Raw genomic sequence first — 27,913 nt, 5'->3', positions numbered from 1 at the left:
ACAGGATAATACCCTAATTTGATAACGTAAGGGTATCTCTCTTCTACACATTTTTAAAAAGTAGCTTCTGATATAAATAATGCACATATACCCGAGCGTGTTAAAAGCAGGTGGTGAATGAAACATATTTACATTTGCACCCACACAACAGAGAATATAGTGAACACCTTCTGTTTGAGCTGTGAAACAGCTGTATAGTATGTAGTCCTGCACAAAAAAGGGGGGTTGGGTTCCCTTTATCTCCAACACACTATTTCCTTAGGCGCAACTGTGGTTAGTTACCATGTTGTGTAATGAATTAGGCTGGATTTCAAGCTGATGCTTCTTTTTCCAGCCTCATCACCGCAATTCAGTTTGCTGCTCTGATGGCTTCTTTAAAAAAGCAAAACATTTTCTTTAGCAAAGGTGGGGTCCAAAATCTAAATGTCTTGGTTAGCAAAGTGTACTCCGTCTTACATAACAAAGAACAGTAGGAGAACTTACTCTTCCAGAGTGGTTAAATGACTTGGTACCAGTAGTTCTACCTGTAGAGCTCTCCAAATTGGACTGATATCTATGTGAAGCACAGAAATGTGTGTGACTTGGGGAAAAATAACACACTGATGCAAATTATCTTGCAGTCATTTTAACAAGTTTGTCTAAGATTAACCAGAAAAAAATATTAGTTCCTTATAGTGCATCTTCTCATGGCTTCTTCTGTTCCTCTTCATAATTACTGAATTCTTCCATTAGGCTTGGTTTTTTGGTGGAGGCTTTGGGTGGAAATCCAGGAAAGGTAATGTGAGCAGATGTGTGAGCCTGTGAAAAAGAAAAGATGCTTCACCTTCTAACTAATCTCACACAAGCACATTTTCCATTTCAATCCTTATTTGTCTCTCATCTCATTACATCTTTATATCTTTTTGATAAATATTCAACATTATCATTTGTACACACCCTTGCAATGGCTAGGATACTCTGATATATCTGATAGATAAATAAAATAAATACTCAGTGAATATCTTTAGTAGTACCATATTATTTGTACTGTCTGTTTAATTCTTAAGAGATATTTCAGGTATGCTGATTTACATATAAAAATGTGATGTTTCTCTGTCTTGGGATTCTCTATTCTCTCAGCATCTGATCAAATGGAATCTGGCCCACAAGAGCTCCTGCCTTAATCAGTGTGCTAGTCTTTTAAAACACCACAAGACCCTTTGTTGTATTTGCAGCAAAGGTCCTGTTCCCACAAAAAAACACAGGAGCTGGAGTGCTTGGAGTTGTGGGCTTGCAAGGAAGCTGGAGAGTTATCCATGTAGGAGGAAAGGCTAGTGTTGGAGCCGTGGCCCTGGACACAACTGCTGAAATAGTAGAGGAGTTGTCCACAAGGCACAGAACAAGGAGTTGGGCAGATTTCAAAGGTGGTGTATGCTTGATAGCAGCTGCCCTGCAGTCCCTAGTAGGGAACATCAAACCTCCTGGTTTCAGCATGTGCTGGGGTCTGTGAGGATCTCCCCTTTCTCTTCTGAGGTCCCATCCATCTCAGACTCCAGACTGATGAGTTGTGACAGCGATAGAGTAACACAGCTCCCCCTCTATTACTCCAGAAACAGAAAAATATCCTGGTAAAAATGGAAGGGATCTATTTGCCATACAAAAATATGTTATTTCAAAGAAACATGCTCAATCTGCTATGTTGTATATCCTCAGCTTTGAAGTAGAGTTGCAAAATATTCCTTGAGATATAGATATAACGTATATAAGAATTGAAGAAAAAAGGCTGATGTTCTGACATTGGTCATGATCCAAGGAAATTGCTGCCTACATGGAAACTAGAAAGAGCTATGTGCTTTATCCATACAAATATGTGAATAATATATGTAGTTGCAGTTCAAACTACCAGCCCCAGATTCAGCAGTCCAATGTAATTCTCAAGCTTGTGGAATTGGGCACATGTCCTTTGTGCAATTAACACGTGTCCATTTCAAGATATTTCACACAGAACATTGGATTGGGACCATTGGTATACAGGCTCAGCAGATGAAAAAGTCAAAGAGAACCCAGGGTGGCTTGTTCTATTATATTGCCATAGGCATTTATTGTCACAACCGTCCCATTATTGAAATAGCTACAATACTGTTTGCTTAGAACTGGGTTGAAACTGAAAACAAAGGTATTTCAATGTGAATTGGTACTGTTCCCTTTGTGATTGATTGTTTCTGGGAAACTGCGTTGGCCTGAGGAAAAGACATCCCTGTAGATATTGCACAGAATAGTTTGTACTCCCATGAGGATCTCTTCAAAAGGAAATTCCTACTGGGCAAAGTTCTAACCTGATCAGTGTTTCCCTGCTGTTGTGTGTTTCTTATCTAACTTATTTATTTAGTAATAGAAGTGATGGCTGGCTAGCACTTTTGACTTTATTTAATAAGGTCATAGGATTTCTGATTCCTATCCACAATTGTCATAAATTGGTTAATGTGCTTCCATTGTTCCTTATGTTTGAAGATTAGTCTTCCTGTATTCATACTGATATAGCCAAAACCACACCACCCTCTCACTTGAGAGATATTGGCAGGGTTAGAGTAACCCCGAGATACACAAAAGTACAAAAAGATCTTTAAAAGAAAGTCCTAGGGGGAGAGGGATGCACCAAAACATTAAGAGATATAATAATTCAGTGGCATGGAATGTAGAGACTCGGAACATAGAGAGAGAAAAACAACTGACAGCTGCAGGGAAATTGGGAACAGGAAGGGGTTAAGATGGATAGATATAGATATTACAATGGCTAACAAAACATTCTTTAAAGTCTTAAAGCAAAAGTTTCATCTTTTTCAGCCACTCTGATATGAAAGGGTAGAAACAACCATTTCATTCTCTGGAAAGGTCATTTCTTGGTTCATAGTGAGAAGCTATCTTTAACTGTCCCCAGGGATGGAAGAGAGAACTGCTCATAGACATCAAAGGAGAAATTACGTTAAATTATTTAGCTGGGATTGGGCACCAGTGTGTTTACCCCACCCCAAACCAAAATAGAGAACCCCAAAATGATAGCAAGATGAAGACTGAGCATGCTGAATGGGGTATGCTTCTAACTGTTCAGGGAGGGGAATGGAATGGAGTGGCTAGAACCTTCAACAGAAGGGCTACATACTGCAAGATTTTGATACAGGTTCACATGTCTAATATAAAACTAGTTATGAACTGCAAAGTTTGTGGTAAAACTTGAAGAGCCATGTTTAGGACAATATTGATTGCACAAACCATGGCCTATGTAAATTATGCACAATTTAATTACTGGATTATTTGCCTGTTTTTGTTTGCTCCCACCAAAGAGTTGGCATTTGTTTTTTCAGCCCAACAGGTGCCTGCAGCTGCACATCAGGGAGTTCCATGGGAGTTGTTACCATGGAAGGGCCCTTAAGAAGAAAGACATTACTAAAGGAAGGCAGGAAGCCTACAGTAAGTGTTTTTGTTTGCTTTTCTACAGTGGCTCTGTTTTTAAATCCATGATTACAATTTGAAGAATATTCATGGTTGCTATAGAGCAGCCTTTCCCAACCAGTGTGCCTCCAGATGTTGCTGGACCACAACTCCCATCAGCCTCAGCCAGCATTGCCAATGGTCAGGAAAGATGGGAATTGTGGTCCAACAACATCTGGAGGCACACTGGTTGGGAATGGCTGCTCTATAATTACTTTATTTTTAAGTTGTTTAATATATATTTTAATTGTATATTGGATGTTTATGTTGTGAACTGCCCAGAGAGCTTCGGCTATGGGGCGGTATATAAATCTAATTAATAAATAAATTAATAATAAATCTATAGCAAAAGGCAGCAGGTCCTAGGTTAATAATCCTGCATTAGGAAAAAAAAACCTAGAAACATTCATTAATCAATCTATGGGTCAGGGAAGTTCATTGTGGAATATTTTTCTGCTTCATTGGCTGAGGATTGAAGCCACTGGAAAAAATATATAATTATATTTATTAGTCGCTTTCCCCCCAAAATGGAACTCAAAGCGACTTACAAAAAAAAGAAAAAAGAAGAAATTCTGCTCAAAGTAGATTACGACAAAAGCAAACAAGAATTACAAACATTATTTCATAATAAAATACAACAGCAGTAATTAAACAATAACAAATATCACAGTAAACACACATTTTCAATACTATAAGTATAACATTAGATTATATTTGATAGCATACATACAGGAAAAGTTGAAGTGGATAGGGAGAAAATGAACCACTAGATGTAACAGTAAACTAGGGAAACTTAGCCTCATATGCAGTAAATATCTGTGTGTTTTGATAACTGCCTTCTGGGTTATCAGTAACAGAGTACATGGCCCTGTACAGATATGGGATCATTAGCTAGGGGTGTGTGTGTGTGGGATGACACTTCCAGAAGGGCCCTTTCCTGTACCAGATTAACCTGCCTGAGCCTTACGCAGTAATCATCAGATGTCCTCCTCTGGGTCACACTGCGATCATCGGCAGGTGGAGGGGACTGTTTTGGTTGTGGCATCTCTAGAGAAGCTTGCCTGCTGCTAAACTCTGATGTTGTTTGGAAGTCAGGCAAAAACTTAATTTTGCTCTGGCGTTCTAGCATGTTGACTGGCTGATTTTAGACGTTTTGTGCCTTCAGGCCAAGGATTCTTTCTTATATATATAGCAGTTATTTCCTACTGGTAGTAATTTTCAACCCCTTCAAGAGTAAAAAATATAGGAGGACAGACGTGTACAGGAAGTCACAAAGTTCAAAGAGTTGAGAAAGTACATTTATCATCAAACTGACCAGCACTGTCTGAATGAGTTGTAATACATCCATGCCCACCAGCAGGGGGAAGCACATAACCTTGTTGATCAAGTGAAGGCAATGATTATCTTCGAAGTAAATGCTGCCTCCCTCATAGAGCTGGTCTGAATCTCCTCTCATTTCAGTAGTTAATACAGATATATGTATGCTTTTACATTTTCATTCATTTTCTCCTTTCAGCTTTCCTCATGGACTAGATATTGGGTTACACTTTCAGGATCTACTCTGATATACTTCGGAGCAAAATCGTTAAGAGGCACTGAAAGAAAGCATGTAAGCAGAGCAATTTGGCTTATTCTATATACCAAGCACATATTTTCTCTGCAAATGTGTGGGAGAATTAATTTGTTGCACTGTTCACAGAAATGCAAAGCAGCCCAGGGTAGCAGAATACCGCACAACCCAGCTCATTTCTATTGTTACTTGCCTTTCTCTCTCCTAGTATAAATCTACTCCAGGAAAAAAGGTTTCCATTATGGGCTGGATGGTAGCGCTGCCAGATGATCCTGAACACCCTGATATTTTTCAGCTAAATAACCCAGATAAAGGTAGGTACTGAGTTGAACTTTCTTCAGCACACTATGTGTGCTGAGTCACAATAAGGTCCTTTAAGATGATCTTTTGTGAACTCTAGTCCACCATCAGACACATGAAGTGTTATCCTCAGCTGACAAGTATATATTCACTAACAGGCAAAAAAAACCTTGTGGTTTAAGAACATACCTATAGCCCACAGATATTTCTACCAAACTTTAAAAAGCAGGGAAATTGGGCAGCTATAATGAATGCACCAGGGGAGCAGGAGACCTGACCTCCTCGCTGAGATATTGTACTGCCCTACAAATTGGTCAAAATGCGAATGCAATTTGTGTTGGTCTTTCACAGTCCAATCCGCTTCCTGTGTCGCTTGGAAGAATTTGGTAATATGTGCCTCTGAGCATATGGTGAGTGGTGGCAACACCTGCAACCAGCCCAAATAATAGAAAGGCGTGTGCTGTGCTGATCTTGTTTTAGCAGGGAGGAAGCAACATTATTAAGACAGTTGATATAGTTCAGATGGTCACTTTAAATATGTGATTTACTTTGCAATTTTAGTGAAGTTTCCTATAGGAAATCATTTTCTTTTGTTTCTGTTTCTGTGAATATGTGAAGTACAGCAACACTTTGCAAAATTTACACTAAAAAACTCCAAAAATAATTGTGGAATAATGGCACTGACTATTCTGCAGAATAGTCTCCAGCGGACATCAGGAGTGTCTCAGTTTGGAAGGAAAGGAAAACATTGTGAACAGTATCATTGCTTTTCAGCATTTTCCCCACCCAAATTTAAACCAAAGCTATCCCTGGCCACATCCACACCAGACCTTTATTTCACTTTGGACAGTCATGGCTTCTCTCAAAGAATCCTGGGAAGTGTAGTTAGTGAAAGGTGCTGAGAGTTGCTAGGAGATGCCCTGTTCCCCTCACAGACCTTCAATCAGAGTGGCTGACTGTTAAACCAGTCTGGCCACTGGAGCTCTGTCAGTGGAATAGGAGTCTCCTCTCAGCACCCTTCACAAAACTACAGTTCCCAGGATTCTTTGGGGGAAGCCATGACTCAAGTGAAATCAAAGTCTGGTGTGGGTGTGGCCCCTTGATTAGGCAAGCCAAGCAGCTGTGAATCTGGCTTTTAGAACACTGACAGTTGGTTCTTACTGAGCATGCCCGACACTATCAATGGGTTCAAGCCACAATTTCTTAAATTAATTAAAAATCAGCCAGGCATTTTTTTTTAACTTTTAAACTGCAGAATATGAAGGTCAGAGTATGGGGCAAGGTCAGTAACAGGATTACAGGTACTCTGTGAATATGGCTGATTTTTAATGAATTTCAACAGATTATGAGAACTCTGACAGAAAAAAGTCCAAAAGGGCTCTGGGGTTTTTTTCTTTTTAGACTTTGAACTGTCTATTCTCTCTGATTGTTTTGTGTATCACCATGAAAATTTAGAGGGTTGTTAAGCAAGTGTTTCTGAGTTCAGGACTATAAGTTTTGTAAGGTTTTGTTTTGAAATGAGCTTATGGGAAGCATCAGAATGCCATGTGGGGATATTTTCAATTTAACATTGCGGAATGTGAAAAATCCATGCTGGCTATAGTATACAGCCAGTCTCGTGGCGGTATAATCTACATGGGCATAGAGGAAAAATACAGTTTGTAATAGTCTACATTCAAAAATGTAAAATGCAAAGGAAGCCATGATAAGAACTTGTGTGAGGATCTGTTAAACAGAGGTGGAGAACTTCAGGCCTGGGGACCAAATGCAGCCCTCCAGGCCTCTCTCTCTGGCTTCTGGGATTATCTCTAAACCATGCCCAGTCCCCAGGCCACATCCATCACCAACCCTCCTCTGCAAATTTCTCAAGTGATTTTGCCTGGCTAGAATGTGTCTTTGAGTTCCACTAATGCCCCTTGCTTGCCTGGAGGAAGGATTGAGAGAGAGAGAGAGAGATCCCTGACCTTATAGCCTACTATACAAAAGTAAGAGTCACATCCATTGCTTTGCCCTCTTTTGCCTCTCATCCTGCCCATAGTGGCATATGGCCCCCAGAAGGTTCACCACAAAGGAATGCTGCTCTTAGACTGAAAAGTTTTCCCCACACCTCCATTAAACCGTGCCCCGCAGCAAGATGGGGCTGGCCTTCTGCCCTTCAAAAGAGAGGTTTCAGAGTCTTTCATAATTTCCTGAGTAATGCTGTAACGCCACCCTTATCTCATTGCCTGTTCAGCACACCTGCTATGACAACAGCCAAGGCCACAGCTAGTAAGCTACTTCTGCCTCGGCATGCTAAACAATATCTCAAGCAACCCTTATAAACCTACAAGATTCATGTTGAATGTTTTGCTTAAAGCACCAGCCTTGATAAGTAGAAGCAAAGACGGGGATGCTGGTGAGGAAGTTTAGATTGGCTGGCATTTAAATCAGCTTGGGCGATTGCTCTGGCGTGTCAGCCTAACCATTCTCCAGAAGTCACCTGCATCTGTTGTTGCCAAGATCTGTTCTCTTCCCAGATAAATCTTTAGCTTTTTTTAAAAAAAAAACTTATTTCAGCTTCTTTCTCTGTACTGTTCTGTGTCTTTCAAAGCTCAAGGGCTCCTACTTTTTTTTTTTTTAAACGTAGGCAATGTTTACAAGTTTCAGGCTGGTTCAAGGTTTCATGCTATACTGTGGCACAAACATTTGGACGATGCATGTAGAAGCAACAGGCCTCAGGTAAGCCTTCTCTGCTTTGTTTCTATTTGTAGCTAAAATGGTACTCATGCAGAAAGCCTTTCCTAACTGGGTTATTGCCATCACAAAACTACTGAGCAAATTTTAACTGGCTACATCATCTGCATCTGAGCTTTGAAAGTTTCCCTAAGATTTTGTCGTTTGCAAATGGATGTGAAATACTATTTTATGGGTTGTATCCAATGTTAGTCATACTCAGGGTGTAACCACTGAAATTAATAGATATGGCTAACAGGTTCATTAATTTATGGGTCTACTCTGAATTGAACTTAGCTGGATACAGCTCATTATTTCTGTATTTAAAGCAATTTTACCCTGCTCTTCAGCCAAAAAAAGGCTGCAGCTTAGAACAGAGCAGCTTACAAATATCAATAATTAGGCATTCCCTGCCTTTAGTCTTGCAGTTTACACTACATAGAAGGGATTGGGAAGGGGAAAAGGCACTGCGGTTAATGGTCTCAGACCATGCAGGAAGTCACCTTCAAAGCATGGCATGAAGCTGTTAATCCTAGTTTGGATGAAATGTCTGTCTTTAGGCCAGAAGGCTGGCCATTTCAGAACCTCTTAAGTTCTTAAAAAGGAGGCAGGACCTAGGAGAGGTGGGCTGCAGGCAGAGGCTCAAAAGGCCTCAGTTTGCTTCCAGCCCTTGTTGAGCAAGTTACTTACTAGGAGCGTTCCTTGGTGCTGTGACAGCTGATCTGCCTTGTTGATTTGTCCCATGTGCTCTGCGGGATCAGAACAGGACATCTTCCATTAACTATCATTTCCAGTTCTCCTGTGCATCTGGTGCACTTCCTGCATCAATGGACTGACAAGGCAACATGCAAGGCACTTGCTTCCTCATACCTGGGAGAAAGCACCAGGGAAGGTCCTGGCTCCAGCTCTACAAGCCTTGGTGCCGTGAGATCTGGTTCAGCAGGGTCCTGCCTGCCAGCATCATTGTAGAGTGGGTCCCTGATCCAGAAAGCCAGTCTGGCTCCTTAACTGGTGTCACTATAGTATCTGGCTAAGTGTCCTGGTCACTGTTCGACTCCAAGGTCACGGCATCTGATTTGTTTGCTCTCTAGTATGAAGGGACTCTGTGTGTAACCAAAAGGCTCATTCATATCTCAGCTCTTTAAAATGGGGTCTGATTTTCCACATGCAGCCATGTGGGTTGGAGCTTAGCTGTTTAGCACAGCACATCCAATCCATATCTACTTAACCACACTGCTATGCTACCAACCACGCTCCTCAGGCTCCTGCATCTTCTGAGTACAGTTGTTTCCCATTCTGGGGAAATGTCATCTCCATAGCTAGACGCTCAGTGCGAAAGAAAAGCACTGCAGCTTCTACAGCTCACACTCATATTGGGAATGTGAGATCAGCTATTAGGAGACTTGAAAAGAAAGCAGAAGGGAAGGAATGTGCTAATGCTGTGGTTGGTCTCAAGTCATCAAGTGTGGGCTGTAATAGTGACTGGCATGGACACTGTTATCATTTCAGCACCAGTGCAAGACTTACTTATTTGCCCAGGCATTTTAAGGTTTTACTCTTTGACCTGCTGTATACCTTGTTTTTAGCTAATTTAAACTGTTACAATGTTTTATGTTTGGTCATTTATGTTATGTACTGTCTCCCATCCTGATATATCAACGATTTTTAAATAAATAAGTAGCTTTTGTAGACTTTGCAGAACCAATTTGTACCTCCCGTTTCTTTTCATGAGCGGTTCCACTGTCTTGGGAAGCAGACGCGTTCCATCCATGGCTTGGGTTTGCCAGCCACTCGAGTCTGAAACGGTTCATTTTGTTGACTGGTTTCCTTTTCTCTGCCAGGTACCTGCAAACCTTATGTCATTCGAATAACATGCTCCGGTATGCGTGGTGTGACTTCAAGTGCCAAACTGCAGGATGGGAAAATCATTCCCACAAGAGAATGGAGGGAGGAGACTCCAAAGTGAGCCAGCTGTCTGTAACAGCGACTTCAGCACTTTTCTATGTAACTTGAAAGTAATTATGACACAGCTTCTTAAAGCAGAAAGTGAATGTTGTCCTTAGGACAGGATCTAACCCAATGCACTGATGAGAGAGATGATTTAGACTGGTTGAAGAGACACCCTGCTGAGCGCAGGATCCTTGACTTTAGCTTTGCGGTCACAGACTACCGTGGATTTCTGTTCTGCCACAAACTGTGCATCACATCTTCTGCGGATTCTTTTTTTTTTTTTTAATCTGGTCTTTTTATTGTCGAGCTGCTTTATGTGACCGAAGAACATTTAGCCCATGTTGGGTTTTCAATTATTTCTAATGCACAAAAATGATTGACAGTGTTAACTTGCTGCAAAGTGTCAATTAGAATAGGACATTGTGGAACAACGTTTTTATAACCTTAAGTGCACTGAGTTGCTTGGCAATGTGGCTGCCTCAGATTTTGTATCAAACCTAGGGACAAACTGATGTTATACCTGAGCTATTTGGGAAATATGTATTTTGGCACAAGATAAACCACCTGTAATTTAGTGTGTGTTTCTTGTAATTGGTTGTGCTCCTTTGTTTTTAATTAACTAAAGATGCCCAGGCAAATGAAGTGTCTCTTGCTGCTGGAATTCAAGTTGATGTTGAGGGTCCACCTGGGTTCTTTCACCCCACAAAGAAATATTTGCCTTAAATTGTTTGTTTCTTTTAACTGTGGGCGTTATTCATCAAAAATGTCTAGCTGTGTGTCACCTGCACCCAGGTCTTCTAGGTCATAGGGCATCTGCCCCCCTCCCCTGTCCTTGGGAAGGGTTTGCCACTCAGTCCATCGTAAGCCCACCCTTTTGATACTTCACAGTCCTTTCTACTTTCACAGAAGGTCAGTGTTCAGCCTCCATTAAAGGAGGAAAGAATACTTTGGTCATCTCCCATTTCTTTATTTCCTAATATATCAGCAGTGGTCAGCAAGCACTCAGCCACTGCATGTCTGGAGAGTACAGCTGAGTGGCACAGCTTTTAATATATGTGGGAACCCAGCAGTCATTTTGGATGAACAGAGCTGTGCATTTGAAGAAAGCCCTGGCAAGCACAGATTGCCTATTAATCTGACTGGATCTTAATAATCTTTGTAGCAGATTTTTATTGAAATTTTTTTTAATGTTAAGTGTCTCAGTGGTTGTTAACTGTAATATATATTTTTAATTGCCATGTTGTATGTCTGTGTCATAGTTCTAACAGTGAAATCTAATATGGAACTAGCTGTCAAAGAGCAGCAAGTTCTTGAATCTTGTCAGCAGCTCAAGAGGGGAGGCAGGCAGCTTTGCAACCAGGTGTGTCCCGAAACACCCTTTTTACTTGGTTAGGTCGGGAGAGAGTTGGGCAGCCTGTTTTCTTCTCAACCCAGAAACAGAAACTCCATGAGAGTGAGCTAGTTGTATTAGAGCATCTATATGTCCAAGACAAATTCCAGCGCCAGCCAATTAATGGGGTTTCCTAATCAGCCATCACCATCAGATAATGTATTGGGATATAATTCTGAATAACCCTCTTGCTCAGATGCAGTTTACACATCTGAATTGTTTTTGGGGATGAATCACTTCTCTGGATCTGCCATCAAAAGTGAAGGAGTATGACTTTGTAAAATCTCTGCATACGCCACCTATCTGGAGAATACAGGAGGAGCTATGTCGTGCCAACTGCATGATGGTAAATAAAAGTCCAATCTCCAAGCCTACTACTTGGTGCTCAAAAACGCTATCATTTTGTACTAGAAAATTAACCCCATCTTGTTCCCTAATTTAAATACCCATACTTCAGCCAGAAACGCATTATAAAGCCACAGAGAACATGGTCGTCCCTTCTGCAGTTGTATTAAATTAAAGCATCTTCCTTTCTGACAGTCCAGCCTGACAGTGCCCACCTCATTTAATGACTCTGGAAAATGGTAAAAACAAGGACTAGGCATTCTCATGTTGCCAAAGACCTAAAGGCTAGAGAAAGGGAATTAAGACATACATCATTGATTCAGCTGCCAACAAATTGCTTAGGGAATAAGAGTGGTGTTAGGGTTGCCGGTCAAATAACTGGATGGACGAGAATAACCTGTACAATAAATTTTACCTCAGTTACTTAGGGGTTAAAATATATATTGGCTAGAGAACAAACTGTAGGTCATTTGCCAAGCAATATTTTAAACAAAATAAATTTGAACTGTTCAGACTGAGTTCCAAGACCTATTTATATGATTAATCAGTAATCCATAGTTAATGTAACAAGACAAGAGCAAATGCCCTATGCATACTGACTTGTGAGCAAGTCAGTATAAACTGCAAACTGAAATTACAGTGGCAACAGTCATGAGCCACACACTATTGATGTCAAAGGAATAGTTTGATTATTAGGTGCTTCTAGGTGGGCAAAAGCAGCTACCAACCAGAAAGGCTACAGTTCTAAGCAAATTTATGAGGAAGTAAGTTGCAGTGGATCCAGTGGGCCTTACTTCTGAGTCAGGACATTTAGTACCTGAGTGTCAAACACTTGTACAAAAGCAAATCTGTATTTTGCTTTATATTTTACTGAATGGAGAAACAAGGAAAAAATTGGCCTTTGAAGAATTATATCAAGAGAAAAATGCCTCCCAAATCTCACCAGCCTCCACCATTTTACATCAATCTCCTCAACCAAATGGAATTGGGATTGGAAATCATCAGCACGGGCCTTGATATGACATTGCATGAATGAATAGAACACTTGTCACCGTGACACACATAGGGAGAGGTATCTCCTTTTATAATGAATGAAACTTGCATGCATCTATGGAAGGGAAAAAAAATCTCCTGGAATTAAGCTACTTGAAAGTTCCTCTGCAAATTCACATTTGGAATGTTTTGGGGGGGGTTATTTTTAAAAGAACCAGTCATGCAAATGGCTGGCTGTGGTTTTGATTTGTTGTATATGGACATGGAAAACTGTACAATAATGACTTGTGTGATAATGGAGTAACATGATGCAATATTCAGCAATATAGGCATCTTTGCTGCACAGTATTTTGAAAAGATGAAATAAACGAGTGTTAGTTCAGTATATGGAAATTGTTATTAGCATAGTCCACATTTAAATGGTTCTCATCCTATAAAAGCATGCAGCTCTACTTAGCTACTGACTACTGATTTGTGTGTGTGTGCACCTTTTACTGTGAATTAAAGTTATGCATATTGGTACTATTTAAAATATCACCTCCTTCCAAAGGGTATCACGAATTCTGTGCCCTAAGGTACGTTTGTGTGCTTACACGCACACCACTCAGCTCTTGTGCTTGCAAGCAGCTCAACTTACTTCAATGGTGGCAACAGCTCCAAAGCTGTGTATTAGCTTTGCCCTTTGAAATGAATGTGGGTGGGATCGCTTCATAGTGCACACCAGCATCCCTGTCATACCCAGAACAGATGACTGGATCAGGGGGCTAGCCTATTGTGAGAGTAATTGTACAAAGCTAGCCTCTTTGTTCAGCCTTTCTGCAAAAAGAGTCCCTGTCAAATTATTTTCAGAATGACTGTTAATGATTTGTGTAGCTATATTGAGGTAATATTATTTATTATTTATTTATTAGCGTGTGTAATTTAAAAGTAAACCTAATGCCAAAATGCATGTTTTTCCAATTAGCACTCAGTCGAGGCATAGACAATAGTATTCCCTTTTTGACCCATTCGTCACATTGTGATGTAAACTAATTTCAATATTTCAGTTTGTTTCTTGTGAGAACTGTTGCACTATTTTATTTTATTTTTACTTTTAGCTGTACTCCAGCAGCCCCCTGCATGCCATTTGTGTACGGCCTCTTTCTAAAAATTCTTGTGAATTGTCTCACTCATGATAACCACTGAACTTTTAACCTTTGTGTGGGAGTCTTTTACGTTTTTGGCACAATATTTTGTTACCTCAGTCTCCTATCAGGTTGCTGTATTTTTCAGCTTGTTACATTGATGATAATTGTTTCACTAATTAAAAAACTTTACTGTAAAACAGGTGGTCTCGTTTCCTGTCTTATGTGCTATTTTATTATTTATTTGTATAGCACATATTTGCCCAAATCAGTGAACAACATCTTAATACATAAGAAAAAATAACGTAATACGATAAATCTATCACAACCATATAAAATACCAAATCGTGAAGTACCCATCAGATTGGGTTTGCATTCGTGAGCTGTATTCATGCTGTCTCCACAGATGCAGCTCCCAGCATTGTACCTCTCACTTGGAAGCCAGTTAAATCTCTCTTGCATGCACACATGGACTGGCTACTCCAATCTCTCACGTAGGAGCAAGCCCATCCACAAACAGTTGCCCAGGGTGAGTGCCTTTGCCTTTATCACTCCCCAAAGGAATGACCCAAAGGGAGTAGAACCCTTTAATGTTGCCACATCAGCAGCGACCCATCTCCAACAAATTGCTGTTCTCCAGGTACAGCAGAAAAGGGCTGGGGAGCCTAAGGTTCATATCCACCTCCCAGCTAGCATTAGTAATGCTACCTGCCTCCTCTCTGAGTCGAGAACAGTCTCCAAATAAATAAGCTTCCCCCCTGGAAACCACCTATAGTGGTGGGGAAATTATAGGCCATAGGCAGAGCCAAGAATTGGAAGTGGCTTTTCTTCCAAAGTTCTACTTAGAATCCACAACAATGAAAGTCAGAAATCGGCATCATCAGGCACTTGCAATGGGCCCACATCCCTGGGGGTCCGCAGCACCCGCAGCTTGCCTTGCACTTCCTCCCCTGGTTGCTGAGTGGATTTGGCTCAGAGGAAGAGGGAAAACAAATGGGCAGCGAGAGGTAAGATGGAGGAAGCCACATTCAGAGGAGTTGGTCCACTGAGAGCATCTTGCCCAAGATTTCCCAAAACCTATAAAATGTTCAGGGTTAGTGTTGTTAAAGATTTCAACTTTAATTTTTGAATAGCTGTGTACCCAAGGCAACTGTCAACACACCTAGGCTTTTGTCCTTGACAAAAGGGCAAAAGCCTTTTGTATGCCACTGAATATCAGATGGTGGCGGGGAAACAGCGGGAGAGAGCTCTTGGTATAATGTTCCACTTACAGGCTTCCTGGAGGCATCTGGTTGGCTACTGTTTTATATGAACAAATAAAACCTTTTCTCGGAAGATGACATAAGAACAGACCCAAGGCCTATCTGTTCCAGCATCATGTCCCCCGTAGTACCTCCCAGGTGACCATGGGAAAACATACAAGGAGGGCCTAAGCGCAACAGCCCTCTCCTGCTGCTGTTCCCCAGAGACTAGTGTCCAGATACATGATGTCTCTGATCCTAGAGGTAGCCATTGATATCCTCCATGCGTTTGGCTAATCCCCTTTTAAAGGAGTCTTAAACTGGTGGCCATCAGCACATCTTGCGATAGTAAATTCCACAATTTAACTATATGCTGTGTGAAGACATATTCCGGTTAGTCCTGAATCTGCCATCATTCAGCTTGATTGGATGAACCCAGGTTAGAAAAATGTGATCCTCCTCCTACAGAGGATCAAAACACTGATGAAGGTAAGTTGCTCTAACATGCTCGGTAGGGAAGGGCCGTGGCTTGGGAAGGTAATCTGTGTTGATGCAGTGCTCCCTGGTTTAATTACCAGCATCTCCGTGTAGGGCTGCGAAAGGCTCCAACCAGAAATCCTACACAGCTGCTCCCAATCAGCATACACAATACTGAAACAGATGGACCAATGCTCGGACTCGGGATAAGGCAGTTTCCTATATCCCTGTATAGTTCTTGAGGTAAAGACATCACTTTGCTTTTATGTCTGTGACAACAATGTTACACTCTCGCTATTCTACCTCACATCATCCATCCTCCTCCTCCAGGCAGGGCTGTAGTCGTGCAGGGTCTCGGGGGGGGGGTGTCTTTTGGGGAACAAGGTCCCAGCAGGGCCCCTGTGTCTCCAACATCCTATGACCCAATCAGCATAAAAGGGGAGCGTTAGTCTCCTAACATGCTTCCTTGTCCTTTCCTGCTGTTTGGAGCCAATCAGAGCAAAAGGTGAGTCAGGCACTGAAAAGACTCTTTTCAGTAGCTAACACTTCCCCTTTCCTTGCTTATTGGCTCCTAGGGACGTGGGAGAAGGCATTAACAAGCATCTCATTCTGAACCCAGCAGCAAAAAAGGGTGGCGGCGGTGGCTGTGATTATCATGAAGGGACCCTGCATTTCTGAATTTGCCTCTAAACTACTGCCTACAAGATACTGAGGGCCTAACTACACATTATGTTCATTATGTGGATTGCAACCATGACAGAGGATTTTTAAAATGTAATCTTGGGTGTATGGGGGCCCGGTAAGAGCTGGCGCTGTTTTGTCTACATAAGCAACAACTCTCATTCGTATTGAAGAGCTGTCACATGGTTGTCCTGAGGATGACCCAAAGCCGGAAGTTTTAGTCTTATTTTCTGAAAGGCATTTGACAGGACAGCACTCTATTGTTCACTGTAATCCAAGTGTATGCTTGAGCTAACAATTTCGGGAAAGAACATCTCGGATAAACACTTATGGCACAGGTCCCGGTTCCAGTGCCAGCTCCGAGTTATTGTTCAAAATACTCTCAGTGGCTCCCCTTCTTCCTCACTACTGACCATTCACTTGCCTTTTTCCTCTGGCCCCAGTCGACACAGCATTCCAGAGGGCAGAGTACAAGTCAAGTGGCCGCTGCTGCTCCAGCCCTTCACTTCTGTCGTTCCTTGCATGCTCAGACGAGGCAGACGAACAGGCAGCAACAGCAAGGAGGAGGAGGAGACACAGCAGCTCTAGGGATCGGCAGTGGACTCCCTGATTTGGCGTGGGCCTCAGCAGGTGCCAAATGATACAGACTCCTGATCCTCGCCCGACCAGGTTAAATCCCTGGCATCTCCAGGTAGGGCTGGTAGAAAAGCCTCGTCTGAAAACTTAGAAAGCCACCATTGGTCAGCGTAGACAAAACTGGGCTAGATGGATCGCTGGTCCAATTCTATTTTCCTGTCCTAATAGTTCTTGCCGGAGCCATTGCTTTGAAGAAACAGCATGAAAGACAACTATTTCCCTATACCTGGTGTGGGGGACCTCAGGCCTGGAGGCCAAATGCAGCCCTCCGGGCCTCTCTAGCTGACTCTTGCCTACCTAGAATTATGTGCTTAAACTCTGTTGATGCCTCTTGCATACCTGGATGGAGGACAGATGGGTGCAATTTATTTATTTATTTGATTTACATCCCACCCTTTCCCCCAATAGGCGCCCAGCGTGCCAAACAAATGCACTAAAACACTATAAAACATCGTAAAAGCAGACACTGAAATATATTACAACAAAACATCCTCGAAAACATATTAAAACAAAACATCTTTTTAAAAAATCTTTTTTAAAAAAAGTTTTAAAAGCATCTTGAGTGTGTGTAGAAACTAGCCTATTGTACACATTTACTTATTTATTACACCTTGAATCGAGCTCGGAAACATACAGGCAGCCAATGCAAGAGGGCCAGAATCAGTTTTATATGTTCAAGCCCAGGGCTGGTTCTAAAGGGCGGCCAGGTGGGGCACTGGCCCGATGGCCCCTGGAGCTAGAGGGGGCCCCTCAGCCGCCCCTCTGCTCCCCTTCCATGATCCATTCCCCCCACCTACCTGTCTGCTGTCTTTTACCATTGGCTTTAACGAAGATGGCGGCCACGGTTTCCCTAAGGTACTGAAGCCCCTGCCACCATCTTAGTTGATGGCAGAGATATGCGCACGTAGCACGCATGAGTGCCATCTACAAAGATGGTGGCGGAGGCGTCATCCCCTTAGGGAAACCGCGGCCACCATCTTCATTAAGGGCAATGGTAAAAGACAGCAGACAGGTAGGCGGGGGCAGGCCCCCCGCGTGTGTGCATACGTGCACGCACACGCACACGCTGCGGGCCAGGGCAAGCTGATGCCCAAGGGCTCCGGCATTCCTGGAGCCAGCCCTGTTTGAACCGTCTGGTCCCTGCTACCAATCTGGCCGCTGCATTTTACACAAGCTGCAGATTCCAAACCGTCTTCAAAGGCAGCCCCACGTAGAGCACATTGCAGTAATCTAGCTTGGAGGTTACCAGAGCATGGACAACTGAAGCCAGGTTATCCCTGTCCAGATACGGGCATAGCTGGGCCACCAACCAGAGTTGGTAGAAGGCACTCCGTGCCACTGAGGCTACTTGAGCCTCAAGTGACAGATGGTTCTAGGAGAACCCCCAAGCTACGAACCTGCTCCCTCGGGGAGTGCAACCCCATCCAGGACAGATTGGACATCCACCATCCAGTCAGAAGAACCACCCACTAGCAGCATCTCAGTCTTGTCTGGATTGAGCCTCAGTTTATCAGCCCTCATCCAGTCCATTGTCGCAGCCAGACACTGGTTCCGCACATTGACAGCCTCACCTGAAGAAGATGAAAAGGAGAAATAGAGCTGCGTGTCATCAGCATACTGATGGCAATGCACTCCAAAGCTCCGAATGACCGAACCCAAACGTTTCATGTAGATGTTGAACAGCATCGGGGGCAGAACTGACCCCTGTGGAACCCCATACTGGAGAGTCCAGGGTGCCAAGCAATGTTCCCATGCACCACCTTCTGGAGCCGACCTGCCAAGTAGGAGCAGAACCACTGCCATGCAGTCCATTCCCTTCCCAAGTCAGCCAGTCTCCCCAGAAGGATACCATGGTCGATGGTATCGAAAGCCGCTGAGAGATCAAGGAGAATCAACAGAGTCACATTCCCCCTGGCTCTCTCCCAACAGAGGTCATCATACCAAGGCTGTTTCTGTGCCAAAACCAGGCCTGAAACCCAACTGAAAAGGTTAAATTTACATTTCTTGCTTCACCCATGTTTGTCTCTGGCTCTGCCCACCACTGGAATGTGACTTCTGAAAAGCCAAGCCTCCTGATACATGAAATATAGGCATACATTTCATGTATCTTCTGGTGGCTGGTTAAATCATAGCCACAGGAAGGAAGGCAGCTCTTAGTTGCAGCTGCAGCGTGTGGGTGGTGGAGTTTAACCCACCTGAACCACAGTCCTAATGAAAATACCCCACCACTACCCCAGTAAAGCTGCCCTTTACCATGAGGGGGAAGCTGCTAGGATACATATTTATTTACAGTCTGTCCATTCCTTCACCCCAAGACTATCCAGGGCCTCTTAACGGGGAGGGGGGAGAGGACAGGACAATTGTCCAAAGCCTCACACATGGAGGGCGCCACACCAATACTGCTGCATTGTTGCCAGTTCTTTTCTTTCAGAATCCCACTAACCTGAGCTCCATAAACCTAATGGAGAGAAAAAATCGCAAAGCAAACTCTACTGGTGGTAGCGTCATAACAGCATGAGCAAGATGGTTGCAACCACAGGCAGTGCTAATAGTAGCAACTCAACCTAATCACAGTCAGACTTTCTAATTATTGTATTTATACCCCGCCTTTTTTCCTCCAAGGAAGCCAAGGTGGCTTAAAACATCTTTTGAAACATCTGCACTGGCTGCCCATCTACTACTGAGCCAAGTTCAAGATCCCTGTATTAATTTACAAACCCTTGAACAACGTAGGTCCAAGGTGCCTTAGGGAACCACCTGAACCCTTATATCCCAGCTCGATCACTGAGATAATCTGCAGGAGCAACACTGGTCTTCCCCCCAGAGTAGGCAAGGGTCATTTAAAATCAACATGAAATTGAGCCTTCAGGGTAATTGGCCCACTTCTCTGGAATGCTCTGCCAGCAGAGATTCAGAAGGCGCCTTCTGTTTTAACCTTTAAACAACTGCTGAAAACCTTTCTGTTCTGCCAGGCTTACGCAGGCAATTAAGAAGATGTCTTTCTGCAGTAGCTGATACTATACTATATTTTGAGTGGTTTTTATTGTACAGTTTTTATTTGTTGTAAACACTTGTTTTTTTTCTCTCTCAAATGAAATGGTGGTATACAAATATGTTTATAAATAAATAGAGTGAGTGACTGGTCCAGAGTCACCCAGTGAGCTTCATAGCCAAGTGGGGACTAGAACCTGGATTTCCCAACTCTCAGTCCCACACTCAAACCAATGCACCACACTAACCCCACACACACTTCAGGCCCAGGGACCTCACTGCAGTGCCTAAAGACACCTGTGTTCTCACTAGGGATGGGTGAAAACTTCGATTCAGTTCGCATTTCAAGCAGAATTTATCAAATTTGCGATTTCTGAAACAATGTAAGAACCAAAACACAGCCATCCTTCGAAATTCGCATTTCTTAGAACTTTGGGATGCAGTTTGCCAACTAAACAACATTTACAAAAAATGCATCTATTAGGGGAAAGTGTGCATAAAAATGAATACATGAGCGAAAATAACATGCAAAAGGGCATGAAGCGATGAGAAATGGCTTGCAAAAATGTGTACCTTTGTCAAAACTGCCCACAAAAGTGTGTTTATTTGGAGAAATTCGCACTAAAACGGTGGAGAATTTTCATGAGGATTTTTTGAAAAAAATTGCAGATCGCTGTAGAAATGTAGAGGACTGAATTTAACATTGGAAAAGTGAGAAACGGAGAGAGCCGAAATGGACAGATCTTTCCATCCCTCGTTCTCACAGAGACCTACCAGAGTGCCGTCCAGGGTTTCTGCACCCTTTATTGCACCATTATACATTATAACAGTGACCTGTTTTTCTTAACTCTCACTGACATAGTTTTCTTAGGTCCTCTACCCTTACAACCGGCCAGAGAATCAGAAAGGGACACTACGCATCTCTGAATTTGCTGACAAAAAAAGTAGAAAAAAGAAATATATTTTTTAAAAAAATTCTGAATGTAGTTTGTCATTGTATGTAATCTTTTTTAACTTTAGTCATAAAATTTTAATATTCCGATGTCAAATACAGCTTTTTTTTTTTTAAGTATCAAATGCATACTTACTTTTTTCCAGCTAAGGGAAGGTGCTGTGAGGAGGAAGAGACAGGGAAGGGCCTCAAATGAACATTCTGCCCCAAGCCTCTCAGTGTCTTAAAAAGGCCCTGGGACCATCAGTTGCCCTGTGAGGGAGAAGCAGGATGAAAGCAGGTGAAGGCACCATCAGACCAAAGCTTGGAAGTAATTAGTTACAAAAAAAATTACTTGTAATTTATTACTTTTTAGAGGAACGAGTGGGTAATTCCTTTACATTTTGATTGTAACAGAACGAGGAGTAATTTTATTACTTCTGAGGAGTAATTGCAATTTTCCAGCATTACTTTGGGGCATTACTTGGGGGGGGCAGAGAAAGTCGTCTGCTCCTCTGATTTGTGGATGAAAATCATGTGCCTCAAACTGGGCTTCTGTGCAGCGTCGCTCTTCCCTCGTGTTCTCTGGGTGGGTAGGAGGTGACAAAGGAGGAGGTGGAGTGCGAGATGGGGGTGGAGCGGAGAAAACAATTGTTTAAAAAAATGGATGGTGGTGGAGAAGAATGGAGTGGAGGGAGAAAGAAGCCAGAGGCAAAGAACATGGATAAAAGAGAAGGAGGCAGGAGCAGAATAAAGAACTGTGAAGGTGAAAGATGACGTGTGTGTGTGTGTGTGTGCATGCGCGCATGTGTGCACTTGGCACGCAAAGCAGCCTCCACTGTCCTCCCTGGCTACTTTGCTGTATTTGCAGTGTTTTAACTTTTTTGCATCTCGGGAAAATGTTTGCTTGGGTGGCTGTGCCTTAGTTGCTGGCACAGCAGGGTCCAGGAAGTGGTTTAGTGAGAGAGATTATGCTGGCTGGCTGGGAGGGGTGCACTTGGTTTGACATGCAAAGATCTAAGTAGTGGCCTCTGCCTCCCTCCCCACCTCCCTTACCAGTGGAGAGACCACCACTGCTATCTTATGGATAAAAAGTATTCTACTACCTCTGTGTGTGTGTGTTTATTTTTAATGTTGTTTTAGGCAACTTAGTGGGCAGCAGCTAAGGCCAGCACCTTGTAGGCATTCAAGGGTTTTTTTTAAGGTAACTTAAGTGTAATTGTAGTGATTACTTTTGAGTAAGATGCAAAGATGTATCACTGAACACTAAAGTCAGGGTTATTCAGACCATGGTATTTCCAGTCTCTATGTATGGATGTGAAAGTTGGACAGTGAAAAAAGCGAGTAAGAGAAAAATCCACTCATTTGAAATGTGGTGTTGGAGGAGAACTTTGCGCATACCATGGACTGCGAAAAAGACCAATAAATGGGTGTTAGAATAAATTAAACCAGAACTATCACTAGAAACTAAAATGATGAAACTGAGGTTATCATACTTTGGACACATAATGAGAAGACATGGTTCATTAGAAAAGATAATAATGCTGGGAAAAACAGAAGGGAGTAGAAAAAGAGGAAGGCCAAACAAGAGATGGATTGATTCCATAAAGGAAGCCACAGACCTGAACTTGCAAGATCTGAACAGGGTAGTTCATGACAGATGCTCTTGGAGGTCACTGATTCATAGGGTCGCCATATTTCGTAGTCGACTTGGAGACACATAACAACAACTTTTGAGTAATGGTAATCAATTCCTTTCAGAACAATTGTAATTGTAATGGTAATTTATTCCTTTTGGGGCCATGTAAGAGTAATTGCAATTTATTCCTTTTTAAAAGTAATCTTCCAAGCTCTGCATCAGACACTGGCTAACCATAAATATTACTATTATTTAGTAAACAATTGGACTATGTTTGTGCTATATGAAATGTTGTTCAAGGATTATTGTAATTGTCATCATCATTTATTACCTACCCTTCATCCAGGTTACAACAATTTTAAAATATAACATTAAAAACAATGTTAAAACAACCTAAAATCCCAAAATAGGGTGTGTATTACATTTTATGAGAGTTGTGACCTGCTAATGGGAACTCCAGTCAAAAAGTGGGATAGAAGTATTCTAAATATATTTAATAAATATATAATGTAACACTGCCATTTCATAGCTTTTATGTATGGTTCTTGATTTGCTTGGAAACCAATTGATAGTCTTCCTAACATTTTTTGACAAATGATATTCGCTTCCAAATTCCATAGTCTGAATTGCTCAGAAGATGCTTAATTATTAACATCATACACATTCTCTAAGATATTATCATACAAGCAGTTCAGAGGCAGCAAGTGAGGGGTGGAGATTGTACATTTCGACAGTATGACAGCGGCCACGCCTAAAAAAGTCTAAGTCAGCATCCCATTCGAGGCAGCTTCATTCTAGCACTTTAGAGGAACTGACTGGGCTGCTCCCAGTAAGCTGTTTCTGCAATATTGTGCTCCAGTTCTTTCCTGTACATCATCTTCCTGTCATTTCTTTCAGCAGGATATGCAGCCACTTCAGGGAGCGCACAGAGGTCTCCATATTGCCATGCAAGCACATGCTTTGCTTGCTGTTAGCTTGTTTCGTACCTTCGAAGAATTTTGGGGAAATTAAAACTGATCTCTGTATTTTCATCTCCCTCTCCTGCCAGGGATAAAACAGTTCACATGTGAGTATGAGCGTTGTAATTATTTAGATTACTTCTGCATCTCTTTCCTGTTTTGGCATTTTGAGAGCTGGTCGCTTTCTGCATGTAAGATCAATAGAGAAAATATTTATTCTCTAGATCCCCACTCAAAGCCTCTCTCTTCAAAGCCCCTTTGGATTAACTCCTTTGTTTTATTCCCCAACCGAAACAAAATAATCAGAAATCATAAAACATGCAAGAGAATGACAAGATTCTTTGATTAGCTTTTTAAAGAAATAATATAATATTTTTTTTTACCCCAAGGAGGGGGGTGCCAGGTTGATTGCATTCTGTGGTTACTTTTACTGAAAGTAACCATGGCTTTTCTTATGAACTGCATAAATACAGTTATGGCAGATAATTATGTTGAAGTAATGTGGACTGTGCTTGGTATTTTTAGAGAATAAATATTATTCAATTTATTTGCATTAGAGATTTGCATTACAGGTTGTTAGGCCCAGGCCCAGAAATGAGCTTTATGGGCTTGAAAATATGTGTCTCAAAGGAGAGGTAAAAAAAGAAAAAAGCCTCCAAACTCTCCTCCAGCTCAAATTAAAATCCAAACTAGAAAAAAATCTTTCCAGTTTACTCACTGCTCTGGCCCCTTGCACCCAAGGAAACTGTTACAAGGTGGGGGAGGACACCTTATAAGGGTATCCTATTGACTCAAGAGTCGCTTACTTACAGGTGTTGTGAGATAACCCAGTCCGTCTCTCGCTCTGGTCATTTGTAAAAACAACAGACAGCAGCCCAGGAGTAAAACTACAAAAACATGTTTTATTTTAAGAAGAAAGAAAGAGCACTCACACCCATCAGCAAGATGAGTGGGGTCGACCAGCAATCAATCAATCAAGTTTATTTGCGGTCAAAGACCCGAAATACAATATACAGTTGACTTTACTCATAATAGAATAGCCTGGTTGACTAGGAGGGAGGGAGGATCTTCCTTCGAATCCGTTGGGCAGTAAAAATAAACTTTGCGACGGATAAGGTTATTGATTTGTCCTTGCCGTCCAGAATATATTGCAATAAAACTATCCTGGACCTGCCAGGAAGGTTTATTAAAATAGGATTTAAGTATCTGGAACGTGCCATGCGATAATAAGGGCAAACAAAAAGGACATGAGACAAGGACTCAATGTCTACGGTATTACAGGGACAAAAACGGAGGTCAAAGGGGGTACCCTGGTATCGACCCACAATAAGTGAGGAAAAAATACAGTTAAACTGCGCCCTAGAGAAGGCGTGGCGGAATTTAGGTGTAGTCAGGTATTCCAGATAGGGGGCTGAATTGGGGAAGGGGAAACTTAAATTGGAGTATAAGGGAGAGCTAGTTTTAGTCACATTTGTCAAGGAGCTTTGAAGGTAAGTGTCCTTTAATCGAGTCTCTATGGTCCATCTGGCTGTCTCAGGATCCAGTGAGGATAAATAATCCACTGAGAAGCCTAATAAAGCCAGTTTAGCAAGGAGGGCTTTGGACCACGAACTTGAGAAGGGATCACGCCAAAGAAAATGTAAGTGGCTGGGGGGGAAGATTTGTATAGGCTAGTTTGACCCAATATCTAAAAGTTAATACCCAAGCATGGAATTCAAGGGAAGGTAAACCAGCCTCCCGCCTGAGGGCTGCGGCAGGAACACAACGTGGGACTCCAAAAATTAGTCTTAAAAAAGTTGACAGGATTCAATTTTAGGATTAAAACTTGGGGCCCATACGGGGGCACCATACAAAAGTTGAGGAAAAATCTTTGATTTAAAAACCTGAGAAGCGGCGGGAACGTACTGTCCACCTCTAGTATAAAAAAAGTGTGAGATAGCTTTCATTGCATTCCTGGCAGTTTGCATCGCCGAATATATATGGGGGGACCAGGATAGGGAGGAGTGGAACAAGACCCCCAAGTACCTGAATTGTCTAACCTGGGCAATTTTTTTCCCATTAATTGTCCATTTGGAAGTTTATGAGTAATGAGTTTAGAGAGCAGTAGGTCATGAAGGTGCGGAATAATCTTTTAAGGCCTATTGGAGACAAGGCAAGAAGGGCTGCGTCGTCTGCATAGAGAAGCAGAGGACATTTTGGGGGGTCAACCAGCAATAGACATTAGACACGGGTTTCTTATACCCTCAGGCAGTGAGGTTGCAGGAAACACACCACATATGGCACACTCCATCATTCACACTTGCTGGCTAAGTCCCAATTACAATAGTTTTAAATTTCTCTTTGTGAATACTCTACAATAGTCTCCAGGTCCCCCTGCTTCAGCCTTGCATTCTGCTGAACAAGTGTCATCAGCCTGCTTTGCGCATCATCAGTGTTCTTTCTGCCAGAAGGCTTGAAGCCATAACATAGGATAGCAAGTGCAAGTGGCCTTCACTAAGTTGTTGGTGTGTGCTGGCTGTAGAATTGTAGAGCAAAGTAACTCAGAACAAACTTCCCTGAGTGAGATTCATAAAGACAGGAAAATAGATTTGTGGGAAAAGATGGGTTTGTGAGCCCCAAAATCTCAACACAGGGATGAACACTTCCCCCTCCCCCAGCAAGTTTTCCCAGGTGCAGCCTTTTAAAGTTGCCTCAGTGTAAACCGTGAAAACATTTTGATCTTTCTTCCAAAACGGATTACAGTCTACTCTTTGATCCTGACTTGCATTCCTGGTTTGGAGGGATCCTGCAAACCACTGTTAGCCAGGTCAGCTGTAACAGCAAGATGCAATTTCCATGCAGGCACAAACAACAGACAAAAACAAGAAGCACAAGGGAAGGGAGAGGCTTGGCATGACTGGTAAACCACCCCAGTGATTCACAGCATTTCAGCTGGGAACATGGCAAACAGGAATATCGCTTACAAATAACAAATCAAGGCAAAAGGTTGCTGTTCATAACTATCACTGCGCAATTCTATACATACCTATTCAGAAACAAGTCCCATTGAGTTCATTGTCAAAATGATTCCTCTTAGAAAGGTTAAGACAATTTAAACACTGTGTGCTAAGAAAAGGGAACTTCACGTTAAGAAATTCAGGAGTTTAGCTGCCAACATGGAAGCCCTAATTCTGCTGCAGTTTATTCCATTTAGAAGCCATTTGTTAATCGGATACCCAATGTTTAAGGATCAGATTAAACTATTGCCTGAAAGTATACAATTTGTTTTGTTCCTCGATCCCACCACTCCACGTTTTAATTACACAGATTTTTACTTAAATATATGCTTACCATGGTTAGGCAAATTCCATCTTAATTTTGTAGTGGTCTAAGCAGCCCATTATCTTTCTGAATACTGCATATTTCTGTCAGGTCTCTTTATTACTATTTATCCCACTCACACGTGACTTTCCTTCTTAACATACTAGTTTTCAACTTGTGAAAAATACAGCTATGTATAACACAGCTTGCTCCTGCGAAAAGCCTCTTGATATGGGATTCTGCTTTGCATTGTGTCCAACTGTTGATCTTTCACTAACTCACAGAACCATGGAATGGTAGAGTTGGAAAGGGCTTATAAGGCCATCAAGTCCAACCCCCTGCTCAGTGCAGGAATCCAAATCAAGCATACCTGACAGGTGGCTGTCCAGCTGCCTCTGGAAGGCCTCCGTTGTTGGAGAACCCACCACTTCCCTAGACAGCCCACCACTTCCCATTCACGCCTTCATCCCGATGTTTGCATCCATTGACCCCTTGAGGTTTATTTTGTTTCTAATCCTGGATGAGACCAGAAAGCTGTCAGTAGCAGCAGCCAACAGGAGGGGATTCTAACACGCAAACAGTAGCTCAAACTGGATGTTGAAGATAGAGATGGCTGCCTAGGAGAGGTTGGTGTTAAGGAAATAACAGGTTCCCCTCAGTGGCGCAGCGAAGTTCAAGTGATTAAGTGAATGGGGTGTAAATATAAGTTACGTGGGCAGACCTGTGCATGTTTGCTTTCTGAGTTAGTCCTTGCTTAGAGTTGGATTGTTGCAAGACTCTGGTATTTTACTTGGATGCCTGTTCTGCCCTTTCTCAAAGGCTTAGGATAACCATTATTTGATGGGTGATTTAAGAACTCACTGAGTGTGAGTGATGGAGAGACTAGCTACAAGCACAAGACATAATCTTACCAATTTTTAGCTGCTCCTTCTAAATGAACAAATGTAATTTATTTTTATTTCTTTTACTAAGTTGCCAGCTAGTCTAAACAGGTAGGAACAACATTTCAAACTTTTGGTGTCAGTGCCACTTTTTTCTAGCTCTGCTCAATTTATTTTAAAAAAAATGTGTTACTGTTGCCAAGTCTGTTTATACAAAATGTGTTCGTTTGCAAAGTCTGTCTGTACAAAACAACCAGGAAAAGGAAATGCATGATGAACAAAGACTGGCCTATTTATGTTTAAAATTGCACTGTAAGATGTTATT

At 42.1% G+C, this 27,913-nt stretch overlaps 2 protein-coding genes and 1 long non-coding RNA gene across 12 annotated transcripts in view; 2 read left to right on the top strand and 1 right to left on the bottom strand.

The window, feature by feature from the left end:
* Positions 1-14,027, top strand: part of RALGPS1 (Ral GEF with PH domain and SH3 binding motif 1) — a 226,143-nt gene extending 212,116 nt beyond the window's left edge. For 4 of the 7 annotated variants that reach the window (XM_061603531.1, XM_061603536.1, XM_061603535.1 and 1 more), the window contains 5 exons: positions 3,342-3,447; positions 4,985-5,077; positions 5,247-5,352; positions 7,965-8,056; positions 9,892-14,027. In XM_061603531.1, the coding sequence (XP_061459515.1) occupies positions 3,342-3,447; positions 4,985-5,077; positions 5,247-5,352; positions 7,965-8,056; positions 9,892-9,921 (427 nt within the window). In that variant the 3' untranslated portion in view covers positions 9,922-14,027. The remainder of the gene's footprint in view (positions 1-3,341; positions 3,448-4,984; positions 5,078-5,246; positions 5,353-7,964; positions 8,057-9,891) is intronic. The other 3 variants (XM_061603530.1, XM_061603534.1, XM_061603532.1) reach the window with 1 other exon arrangement.
* On the bottom strand, positions 484-26,866 carry LOC133373644 (uncharacterized). The gene is made up of 3 exons (XR_009759728.1): positions 26,738-26,866; positions 20,967-21,082; positions 484-798 (listed from the first exon to the last, which is right to left on the bottom strand). It is a non-coding gene; the product is annotated as an uncharacterized LOC133373644 (long non-coding RNA).
* The window catches only part of LOC133373642 (beta-1,4-galactosyltransferase galt-1-like), a 38,496-nt gene continuing 33,759 nt past the window's right edge, over positions 23,177-27,913 (top strand). For 2 of the 4 annotated variants that reach the window (XM_061603544.1, XM_061603543.1), the window contains exon 1: positions 23,231-23,514. The gene's annotated coding sequence lies outside the window, so the exon portion shown is untranslated. Of the gene's footprint in view, positions 23,515-27,913 lie in introns of all 4 variants that reach the window. The other 2 variants (XM_061603542.1, XR_009759726.1) reach the window with 2 other exon arrangements.

Source organism: Rhineura floridana, chromosome 20, assembly GCF_030035675.1.
Source record: "Rhineura floridana isolate rRhiFlo1 chromosome 20, rRhiFlo1.hap2, whole genome shotgun sequence".
Classification (NCBI taxonomy): Eukaryota; Metazoa; Chordata; class Lepidosauria; order Squamata; family Rhineuridae; genus Rhineura; species Rhineura floridana.
This window is presented reverse-complemented; position numbering and strand designations above follow the sequence as displayed.